Consider the following 12,562-nt stretch of genomic DNA (forward strand, 5'->3'; position numbering starts at 1 on the left):
TCTGGCTCTCCTAATTTCATTCTTAAGCTCCTTCCTGCTAGCCTTATAATCTTCTAGATCTCTATCATTACCTAGTTTTTTGAACTTCTTGTAAGTTTTTTTTCTTCTTGACTAGATTTTCAACAGCCTTTGTACACCACCGTTTCTGTACCCTTCCATCCTTTCCATCTCATTGCAAATGTACCCATGCAGAACTCCACGTAAATATCCTCTGAACATTTGCCACTTTTCTTCCATACATTTCCCTGAGAACATCTGTTCACAATTTATGCTTCCAAGTTCCTGCCTAATAGCCTCATATTTCCCCTTACTCCAATTAAACACCTTCCTAACTCGTCTGTTCCTATCCCTCACCAGTGCTGTGGTAAAGGAGATAGAATTGTGATCACTATCTCCAAAATGCTCTCCCACTGAGAGGTCTGACACCTGACCAGGTTCATTTCCCAATACCAGATCAAGTACAGCCTCTCCTCTTGAAGGCTTATCTACATATTGTGTCAAGAAACCTTCCTGAACACACCTAACAAACTCCACCCCTTCTAAACCCCTTGCTCTAGGGAAATGCCAATCAATATTTGGGAAATTAAAATCTCCCACCATGACACCCTGTTATTATTACAGCTTTCCAGAATCTGTCTCCCTATCTGCTCCTCAATGTCCCTGTTACTATTGAGTGGTCTATAAAAAGCCAGTAGAGTTATTGACCCCTTCCTGTTCCTAACCTCCACCCACAGAGACTCCGTAGACAATCCTCCCATGACTTCCTCCTTTACTGCAGCATCTCTCCAGAACAATCCTCTATCCTCTCAGGCTTCAAGGCATCCATGATCAACCTGGTGCCTGAGACTGCGGCAGTAACCTGCCACAATGACTACTGTCCAGAGGCACTGACCACAACAATAACGAAGTACTTTGAGCAGATGTTTATAGATTACATTAAATCCCAGCTTCTTGCTACACTGGACCCTTTTCAGTTCACTTATCACTCAAATCGGCTCATTGATGTTGTCACAGTCTCTGCACTCCACTCTGCCCCATCCCACCTGGAAAAGTGTTTAACATGATAATTTATCTGAAGCCGGAGAGTAAATTGGATCATGGAATTCCTGACAGAAAGGCCAGTCAGTCCATGTTAGCAGAAACATCTCTAACTCCATCAAGCTGAGCATTGGCGCTCCCCAAGGCTGCATGCTCAGCCCACTGCTGTTCACACTGCTGATGCATGACTGCATTGCTAGATATCATCAGTACACTGATGACACATCAGTGGTTGGCCTCATCAACAACAACAATGAGATGGTGTACAGAGAGGATGTGAAGTGTCTGGTAGAATGGTGCAAGCACGACAACTTGAAGCCACAATGTGGACAAGATCCAAGAGATGATTGCAGACTTTCGGACTGTGCAGGCTGACCACTCTTCACTGCACATACACAGCTCCTCCATGGAGAGAGTTTGAACCACTAAGTTTCTACAAGGGCACATAATAGATGATCTCATTTGTCCCTCAACACCATCTATTTCCAGAAGAGATGGAGAAAAGTGACACTAACCTATCCCACACCCACATGGTAACCAATTTTTACAGGAGCACCATCAAGATTATCTGACCAGCTGCATCACCATGTTTAATGGAAATTGCAAGGCATCTGACCAGAAGTCCCTACAAAGGGACTGAGACAATCACCAGGAGAGAGATATTTATCAGGATATATATATTCAAGATTCAAAAACTTTATTGTCATTCTAACCGTACATCAGCTCTGCAGGGCAGAATGAGACAGCTTTTCCCCAGGAGCAGTGCAATCATATCATAACAGATGCAACACTAAATAATAAACATAACAATAAGTAGTAAATAATAAATGGTAAAACACAACAGCCACATGTCAGTTAAAAACAAGTTATAAGTGTCCAGTGCAAGTTAAGTGTCCAAAGCAGAGTCAGGTAGAGCAGCTATTTAGCAGTCTGACTGCCTGTGGGAGGAAGCTATTTAGTAGCCTTGTGGTTTTAGTTTTGATGCTCCTGTAACATTTACCTGATGGCAGAAGAATAAACAGTTCATGGAGAGGTTGTGAGGGGTCTTTAATGATCGACTCTGAAAGAGGTCTTGGACAGAAGGTAGGGAGGCCCCAATAACCTTCTCTGCTCCCCTAACCACCCTCTGCAAAGCTTTTTTGTTGGCAGCACTGCAGTTGGAGTACCAGGCTGTGATGCAAAAGGTCAGCACACTCTCAACCACGCCTCTGTAGAATGTAGTTAAGATGTTAATGGGGAGTGATGCTTGTTTAAGCTTCCTCAGAAAGTGCAATCTCTGCTGGGCCTGTTTCACAATCCCAGTGGTGTTCCTGGACCAGGTGAGATTGTCTGAAAACTATATCAGCAAGTTTGCTGACGATACTAAACTGGGTGGCAGTGTGACATGCGAAGAGGACGTTAGGAGAATACAGGGAGACTTGGATAGGCTGAGTGAGTGGGCAGATACTTGGCAGATGTCATTCAATGTGAATAAAAGTGAAGTTATCCACTTTGGAAGCTGGAACAAGAGGGCAGAGTATTGTCTGAACGGTGTCGAGTTAGGTAAGGGAGAAATGCAAAGAGGCCTAGGAGTCCTAGTTCACCAGTCAATGAAGGTGAATGAGCAAGTGCAACAGGCAGTGAAGAGGGCAAATGGAATGTTGGCCTTTGTTACAAGGGGAATTGAATACAAGAGCAAGGATGTTCTTTTGCATTTGTACAGGGCCCTGGTGAGACCACACCTGGAATATTGTGTACAGTTTTGGTCTCCAGGTTTAAGGAAGGACATTCTGGCAATTGAGGAAGTGCAGCGTAGATTCACTAGGTTGATTCCTGGGATGGCAGGGCTGTCTTACGCAGAGAGATTGGAGAGATTGGGCTTGTACACGCTGGAATTGAGGAGATTGAGAGGGGATCTGATTGAAACGTTTAAGATAATTAAAGGATTTGATAGGATTGAGGCAGGAAATATGTTCCAGATGTTGGGAGAGTCCAGTACCAGAGGGCATGGATTGAGAATAAGAGATCAGTTATTTAAAACAGAGTTGAGGAAGAGCTTCTTCTCCCAGAGAGTTGTGGAGGTGTGGAATGCACTGCCTCGGAAGACGGTGGAGGCCAATTCTCTGGATGCTTTCAAGAAGGAGCTGGATAGATATCTGATGGATAGGGGAATCAAGGGATATGGGGACAAGGCAGGGACTGGGTATTGATAGTGAATGATCAGCCATGATCTCAGAATGGCGGTGCAGACTCGAGGGGCTGAATGGTCTACTTCTGCACCTATTGTCTATTGTCTGAGATCTGCACCCCAAGGAACTTGATGTCTTCCACTCTCTCCACTGTGGAGCTGCTGATGCTGAAGGGTGTGTGCTCAGGCTGAGACCGTCTGAAATCTACGACCATCTCCTTGGTTTTGGTGACATTAAGCATCAAGTTGTTGTCACTGCACCAGCTCTCGAGGTGTTTGACCTCCTCCCTGTGCATCGTTTCATCATTTTTGCTGATGAGCCCCACCACTGTGGTATCATCAGCAAATTTAATGATCAGGTTCTCCTTGAATCTGGCTGCACAGTCATGTGTTAGCTGTGTAAACAGCAATGGGCTGAGCACACAGCCTTGTGGGGATCCAGTGCTCAGTGTGATGGAGTTAGAGATGTTCCTGCTGATACGGACTGACTGTGGTCTCTCCGTCAAGAAATCCAGAATCCAACGACACATGGCAGTGTTAAGGCCGAGCAGCGACAGTTTCTCCACTAGTCTCTGCGGGATGATGGTATTGAACGCTGAACTGTAATCAATGTACAGGATTCTGGCATAAGTGTCTTTGGTGTCCAAGTGAGAGAGAACTGTGTGCAGTGTGGTGGATATTGTGTCCTCCGTAGAGCGATTTGGACGATAAGCAAACTGTAGAGGATCCAGCGATGAGGGGAGGCTGGCTGTGATATGGGCTTGACAAGCTGTTCAAAACATTTTGTCACTATGGGGATCAGGGCAATAGGACGGTAATCATTCAGACAGGCTACAACTGATTTCTTTGCTACAGGGATGATTGTGGAGGTTTGGAAGCATCTAAGAACAATGGCTTGACTAAGGGAGATGTTGAAAATATGTAGTGCTCCTTGCATTGTCAGTAATCTTTCCCATACAGGAGGTACAGGAACCTCAGGACTCACTCCACCAGTTACTACTCCTCAAACATTATGCTCTTGAACAAAAGTGGATAACTTCACTCATCTTCATTTGCCTATCATTGAAATATCCCCACAACCTATGGACTCACTTTCAAGGACTCTACATCTTATTTTGTCAATATTTATTGTTGACTTATTTATTATTATTGTCATTTCTTCTTTTTGTATTTGCACTCTGGTTGAACACCCCAGTTGGGCGGTCTTTCATTTATTCTGTTATGGTTATTTTCTATAGATTTTTTGAATATGTCAACAAGAAAATGAATCTCTAGGTTGTATATGGTGGCAGATATGCACTTTGATAATAGAATTTACTTCAAACTGTGCTTCTCCTGTGTGAGGCTCCCAATGAAAACTGACAAACAAAACCCCAAATTCTCCCTTGGTAGTCTACAACCCAATGTAAGAACATAGAATTTTTAAATTTCTGGTAACACTTATCTCTTCTACATAATAACCCCCTTTCTTCCAATCCATTTATGGTCCCGTCTCATACCAAAACTCCATCCAGCTGCCCATCACCAACTTTCCACTCATTGCTGGTTCTATACAGCTACTATCCACACATTTCACCCAGCAGATCCCTGCTTCCATCTGCTTCTCTGCTAATAGTTACCATTTTCACCTTCCTTATTTAACAGATTCCAGTATTTTTGTTTCCACTTATCACCCTTCTAGCTGTATCCATGTTCAACTCCCCTTATCCCCCATCTAGCTCCATCTGCCTTATTTTCTGTTTGTTTCCATTGATTATCCACATGCTTCTGTCTCCCTCTCCCCACCTGGCTCCAACTGCCTATGGTCAACCACTCAATTGTCTCATGCGTCCCCCTCTCCTCCTCCTCCTCAGATATTTTCCCTCTCCACTTTCAATCCTAATGAAGAGTTTCAAAACAAAACACTGTTTATTCCTTTCCCTACACAGAAGCTGCTCAACCTGCGGAGTCCCTCCAGTATTTTCTTGTTGCAAAAGAATACAAGATCGAATTAACAATAACTACAAATGAATTTGAGTTAATCTCAAGATGGCACCAGAGGCAACTTCTTCTAGCCCACCAGCAAAACAGCGAAAAGAGAAATTCCTCTTCCAATGTCTCTATTTTCCATTTCAGGGTGGCTGGGGTCCTGTTGGGGTCTTTGATCAAGAGTGTGTGCCATTCTTGGAGCTCGTCGATTGCCCTCAGTTTCAATATGCACAGGTTCAGCCTGAAGTTCAGGCGCAGACTTGTGCTGTCCTGTGGACATGAATTCTCACTGGTGTTCTGAACTGCAGGAGCCGGAACATTGAAGACAGTGAGAGTGGCTGTCGGAGGCCTTTACCCTTGGTGATCGATTGCTCCCTGTCTCTTGATGGTGAGGAAAAGTTTGCTGCTGGCTCTCAAGTCAGGGAACTCGAAATAAAAGCAATGCTTCAGACCAGCTGTAACATCAAAATAGCGACTGTTTGTTTCCCCACTCACAGTGATATCTGTCTCTCCCTTGTTAGTGAGAGAAAGCTGGTGGGATATTGAAATGCTGGAGTGAGCAGTTAGTTTTTGATGTACTGTAGACCATGGTCTCTTTTTGGGAGCTTTGATGTTGCTGGCATGGTGGGTGTTGGGAATGCTGATGCTTTATGCTAGAATAAGTGGGGGAAGGGTTGATGCTGCTTGTGCATTGTTTGCCTGTTCTCCATCTCCCTCTGGTGTCCCCCCCCCCCCCTTTCCTTCTCCCGAGGCCTCCCATCCCATGATCCTTTCCCTTCTCCAGCTCGGTATCACTTTCATCAATCACCTTTCCAGCTCTTAGCTTCATCCCACCCCCTCCGGTCTTCTCCTATCATTTCGCATTTCCCCCTCCCCCCACTACTTTCAAATCTCTTACTATCTTTCCTTTCAGTTAGTCCTGACGAAGGGTCTTGGCCCGAAACATCGACAGTGCTTCTCCTTATAGATGCTGCCTGGCCTGCTGTGTTCCACCAGCAGTTTGTGTGTTGTTGTTTTAATTTCCAGCATCTGCAGATTTCCTCGTGTTTGCTAATATAAAATTATTTTTGGAATTGAAAGTATCATTAATTTATTTATGTTACTGATCAAAATATTAGCACAGCACAAGGTATAGAGATCTTTCAGCACATCACCTTGTCTGGACCCAAGTCCAAATATTTGAGTTCAAAATTGAAATTGGTACCTTCTGATGAAAGCTAATAATTAACAAATAAAGTAATCCACATTGTCCATGTTCATTAGATCTTCTTTCTCAACCATGTTTTTTTAAAACTTGCATAAATCTGAACTTTCAGGAATTGAAGTCCCATGCATCAAATGTCTCCAACAGTTTAGCAATGCCTAGAAGCAGGGAACTACCGCATATTAGTATTAGCACCATATAAGAACATGATTCTGCTAATGAAGTATTTGTTTGGGAAGTTCCAACTAATGGAGCCACTTTGCAATCTTAGATCAGAACAGGAATGAATGCAAGAAATTCAAATAATATTTTGTTTCTGTTATACCATTCTGTTATACTTCCAGATTAGGAGTGGAGCGTATGAACTATGATGATAAACAGATAAAGAACTCTCAAGAGAACAGAGCTTATGACTAAGAGAGTCTATAGCAGAAGCTTGTCATGACAAGTTGTGATGTCTGAGACCAAGTCTTTCCTGGGAACTAATATCAACAGTGTTGAATGACCTAAGGATCACATTTGTGACTATCCCTGTTCTCGTTATAATTGTTAAAATCATATTTAAGATAAATATAATCAGATCTATGTGGGATAGTTTCAGGGAGTTGTAAAGAGATGGATTGCAATAAAGGTTGGTTAGTAAGATTGATTGTAAATGAGCAGCAGAAGACCTGGAAACAAGAAATAATTTGAGTACAAACTACCCATCTAAGAGGGAAGATGGATTTCTTTTATAAACATGTTAAATTCTGTCATAATTTGGTCATTATTATCCATGTTCCATAATAGTTACATTTTTAATTAATTCTAATACACGTCACTGAATAAAACATTAATAATCTGTGAATGCTGATACTCTGAATATTGTTTTGCAAGAACTTCAATATGTTCTTAATTTTTATTACTTTTGTTTTTAATATATTTCATTATTTGCCATATTGCTGTCCATACCCAAAATCTTAATGCTGTTGAGCATCTCCAGTCCAATCTACAGAGGATGCCCAAAATTTGAATGTTTATTCAGGGTTCCTACCAAAATGATTGTGCATATCCAGAAATCAACACTTGGTGCTGGATGACACTGCTTTTGGTGTATTTGAGAAATTGCAACAAGTAACTGTCACTGAAATGTTTTACGTGGTCTCAGACATCACAACTTGTCATGACAAACTAGTCATAAGCTTTGTTCTCTTGAGAGTTCTTTACCTGTTGATCATCATTGTTCATACACTCTACTCCTAATCTGGGAGTATAACAGAAACAAAATATTACATAGTGGATTCTAGTTCATTGGAACACACTTTGGCCCAATTAAGCGAGAGCCCCAGTTAGCTGAAGTTTCAGGGAAATGGTTAAAGAGGTATAAAAAAGACAAACCACCATTTAACTGAGTAAAACATTACATATTTGAATGAAATACAGAATAAGTTAGATAAATAAACAAATTATCAAAGCTACCACAATACTATAAGGCTATGCATTAGTTCCTAATAGTTATTAACAGGGGAATTCATTCAGTGTACACTGACATGTTCTTTTGATTGACTATAAATGAACAAAATTAACACAGACACCTAGTGCGGATAATAGACTGCCTTCAAGGAAAACCTTCAACAACTACCTCCTTCGTATCTTCATTTTAATTGTAACATTCAAGATGATTGTCAAATTTTTTGTAGTTTCCAACTTGATGAAGTCACGTCAATTACACTCCCGGCCATCTCTAAGCCTGAATGCTTGAAACTTCAATGAGCAAATCTGTTCTGAACTGTCTTATTGTTTTTTACTTGCCAACTACCTGTGACAAAAATCACTGCTTTTGAACACAAACGTGTAAGTGACACTACTTAAACTCTCAAACAAGGGAAAATCTGCAGATGTTGGAAATCCAAGCAACACACACAAAATGCTGGAGAAACTCAGCAGGCCAGACAGCGTCTGGGAAAAGAGTGCAGCTGATGTTTTGGGCTGAAACCCTTCCACGATGCTGCCTGGCCTGCTGAGTTCCTCCAGTATTTTGGGTGTGTCGTTGCTATTTAAAATCTATTCACTCTAGGCATGATGTATTGTCTAATGGCGACATGACATACATGCAACTGATGCTAGTTAGAAATGTTTGGCAACGGTCTCTTTCCCCAATTAAGCAGCACAGTCTCACAAATAAGTGAAGGGAATCCTGGCTATTTTCTCAATTTGTTTTTGTTCTTTAAGAGTTATCCCAAATAAGTGGCTGCCCCAATTACCAGGAAACCAGTCTTCTGCTGCTGTAGCTCATCCACTTCAAAGTTCAATGTGTTGTGTGTTCAGAGTTGCTCTTCTGCACACCACTGTTGTAACCCATGGGGTATTTAAGATACTGTTGCTTTCCTATCAGTGGTCATTCTCCACTGGGAAGCAGGGGTGGAGTTGGGAGACAGTGGCAGGTCTATGATAGATGGAGGCAGACAAAGCGAGGGAAAAACTATGGAGAGGTAGTGGAACAAGGTGGGGAGAGGGGAATGCGAAACAGGGGCACAGCCACTAGAGGGAGAACATGCAGGAACACGACAGGCTACCAGTGTTGTACTTCGATAAGTAAGGGGGTGGGAGGAGGATGGTAAATGTGATTAGAGCTGTGAAAGAAGCAGATTTGAAGGGAAGGGAAGATAAACCAGGGGAAATTTTCATTAGCTAACTTATCATTATCAGAAACAAAGAGCATACTGGAGGTATTCTTAAAGACAAGCCGTTTGATACTTAAATCAGCTGAGATCCTCTAAAGTCTCCTACCTTTTTTTTGTGTGATCCCTTGGGATTGAAGATCACTTGCTTCAATTCCACTTGAAGACAAGATGATGCCCATGTAGGATTTTGTTTAATATGAAGTGGCTGTTACAGATCAGCTAATAGATTGACTTACAAAGCAATAACTTGGTTTGATGACAGAGTGCGGAAATGATTTTGAGACCATGCTCTGCTACATGGGGGAACTGCATACATTTGTGGATAGACACACAGATGCATACTCACATTCACGATGCAAAAAAAAAACCAGTCTGACATTGCACCATAACCCATGTCTCTATATCCTTTTCATGATATTAATGAGCTTGATCTGTTTTTTTTTCCCCTCTGGAGTGCTGCTTGTGTGATGCTGCGTGCCTGTGATATCGCTGCAGAGGAATTTTGTTGCACTTTCGCTGACGTGTACTTGTGCACCTGACTCTGGACTTGACTTTGATGGCTCCTGTGCTGTATTGTTCTATGCACACATGTGAAAACCAGAAATTGAGGGATATGGACCATATATAGGCAGATGGCATGAGAATAAAGTGGCATTATGTACAGCACAGACATCATTAGCCTACACAAAGTACACTACAGATGCTGTGGTCAAATCAACACGTACAAACAAGCTGGAGGAACTCAGTAGGCCGGGCAGCATCCGTGGAAATGAGCAGTCAACGTTTCAGGCTGAGACCCTTCATCAGGACTCATCATTAGCCTGTTCTTGTGCTACTGTTCTTTGTTAATATGGAAATCAAGTGGGTGGACAGAACACCAAGTGTGCTCAAATCAAGGTTTGAAAACATTTAAATTAACTTGCGCACTTTTCACTTATTGGAACTGAAACCCAGTGCTTGCTTTGTTTTCATAATGACACTTGTTAGCCTGCAACATGTGTAACGGTGGGCAACTGCATGCTTTTGGCGCAGTGAGAGCCCTGTTATCTTTTGATTCCATGCAGATATTTCAGTTATAAATAGGAGGTCAGAAGTGATTACACAGTATATTTCTGTGACATGGACTACATACAGCAGACACTGCGAGGTACTGGAAAGTGACCATTAAAGTTCTCCCCACCAGCTCCTCCAGATTCACAGACAAGGGAACCAACATCAGTGGCCTCTCCCATGCCAACAAACCAAGCACTGAGGCTTTAGTAACATTGAGTCAGTTTGCATAGGAAGCCTGTTCTATTTTCACACCCAGCAAGGGATTCCCGAAGCAGATACTCTGTTGTAAGCTCTGTCATGGGAAGAGATTACTTGCGGCAGAACATGAGTTTTTGGCAATTTATCTAATTAATATGACAAGTATGTTGTGTTTACAAGTTTAGTTGTAAGCTACATATGCTTAATCTTTCAGGATCCCTGAAGAATGCAACATCCCACTGCCCCACAAACTCTTGGGAACTCCTGGAAGAGTATTTCCAATGGTATTGAGTACCTTGAGTCCATGTGTCAGCGGAACAAAAAATAAACCAACTTAAGTGTTGCAAGGGCATTGCACCTCACAAACTAACCACTCAATGTCCTGTCAAATATAATCTGTGATATCTGGGAAGAGTGCGAGGTTCTCACCTCAGAACTAGAGAGGAAGCAAATTGTTGTTGATTCAGAAGGATTACCCAAGAAGATTATCTTAGTACACAGCAACATTTACAGCTTTTGGACAAGTGTTGGCTTATTCGTTTATTATTGTCACATGTACAGTGAAAAGCTTGTCATGCATACTATTCATACAGATCAATTCATTACACAGAGCATTGAGCTAGAATAAGGTAAAGCAACAACAATGCAGAACGAAGCATAAAAACTACCAAGAGTGCAGTGTGGGTAAATAATTAAGTGCAAGATCATTACAAAGTACATTGTGAGGTGAAGAGTCCATTTTATCATACAAGAGGTCCCTTCAAGTCTATGATAACTGTGGGATAGATGTCCTTGAGCTGCTTATAGATGTCTTCAGGCTTTTGTATGTTCTGCCTGATGAGGCAGGGAAGAAAAGAGAATGCCCAGAGTGGGTGGAGTCTTTGACTATGCTGGCTGCTATACAGAGGGATTGAGAAAAATAGACAGAGTCAATCGAAGGGAGGCTGGATCCTATGATATGCTGAGCTGTGTCAGCAATTCTGCGGGTTCTAATGGTCACAGGCAGAACAGCTGCTGTACGAAGCAGTTATGCATCCCGACAATGCTCTTTTACAACCCTGGCTGTGAAAGGAGGGCTGGGCATGGAACTGCAACCCCATCCCTTAAAAACCCAGAACTACGCACAAACCAACAGAACTGTCTACGACCTGTGCCCCAGGAGTGATGGGCTAACTATGATATACACAGGGATAGTGAAACGAAGGGCCTTTCCTGAGCAGTAGAGTTAGAAATGGGGCTTCCTTATTCTCTCCAAGCTATAAGCATATCACACCCTTGTCCTGTTTTTAAACGAAGTTACCAATAACAAGTGAAATTTTAAGCTTTTTAAGAATGTTCTTTCTCAGTTGCTAAGTATCTCTACAGTACATCTAAATCATGCTTTCTCCTCCCCGAACCAAATCATTTAGATAAAGTATTTGTAACAGCGCGGGTCAATTGCCGAAATTAGAGGAGATGCGAATACTAGCAGCATCCCACCACCGCACGATATTAATCCTTTAAAACCCGAAGCGCCAGCATGACGAGCGCGGTGCGCATGCGCCCGCCGCAGTTTCGTGGAACGAGCTCAGATGCTTGCGGCTTGAGTTGTTTCCGTAGTAACCGCCGGCATTCGCTTTGAGTCTCTGACCTTCGTACAACACCAATAACTGTCCCAACAGCAACACGGCTTCCGGAACAATGTTACAGAGGGCGAATTGGCCAGGAAAATATCTTCACCGAGCATCACCCGTCGACACCCCCCCCCCGTCACTTTTTTGACGAAAGTGCTGAATGATGGTTGTGTAACTATTCAATCCCACCCCCAGGAACACACGGCAACGCAGTAAGAGGTGTATTAGCGCAGTACCGCAACAGGAGGCGAGAGACCGTGAACCCCGACGATCGTTGCCTAGGCGACACATGGCCGGGGCCCACACCGCTCGAGTGCGCGCGCTCTACAAGCGGCTGCTGCGCCTCCACGGCCGGTTACCTAGCGACCTGCGTCTCCTGGGCGACCAATATGTCAAGGACGAGTTCAGGAAGAACAAAGTAGCCGGTGCGTCGGAAGCGACGAGATTCCTGGAGGAATGGCAGGTAGGAACGGCCGTTCGGTCAGCTCTGGGTCCACCGCCCTCACCGGTACCGGCAACAGCTCAATCAATGTCGCTAACTAGTAAATGTTTGCGGGGGAAACAAAGAGTGAAATAAATGGGACCCCAGCACTGACGGTCAATTTGTAAACAAGTGTTAGCTTGCCTGCTTCTTCAACGTTGTTCCAGAATTAAAGTA

General features: G+C 43.0%; 1 protein-coding gene across 2 annotated transcripts in view; it reads left to right on the forward strand.

Annotated features, from left to right (window-relative positions):
- Positions 1–10,861: 10,861 nt before the first annotated feature.
- Positions 10,862–12,562, forward strand: part of sdhaf3 (succinate dehydrogenase complex assembly factor 3) — a 44,666-nt gene continuing 42,965 nt past the window's right edge. The window contains exon 1 of one of the 2 annotated variants that reach the window (XM_059972592.1): positions 10,862–12,367. In XM_059972592.1, coding sequence (XP_059828575.1) covers positions 12,194–12,367 — 174 coding nt within the window. In that variant the 5' untranslated portion in view covers positions 10,862–12,193. The remainder of the gene's footprint in view (positions 12,368–12,562) is intronic. The other variant, XM_059972593.1, reaches the window with a different exon arrangement.

This window comes from Hypanus sabinus, chromosome 6 (assembly GCF_030144855.1).
Source record: "Hypanus sabinus isolate sHypSab1 chromosome 6, sHypSab1.hap1, whole genome shotgun sequence".
NCBI classification, from domain to species: domain Eukaryota; kingdom Metazoa; phylum Chordata; class Chondrichthyes; order Myliobatiformes; family Dasyatidae; genus Hypanus; species Hypanus sabinus.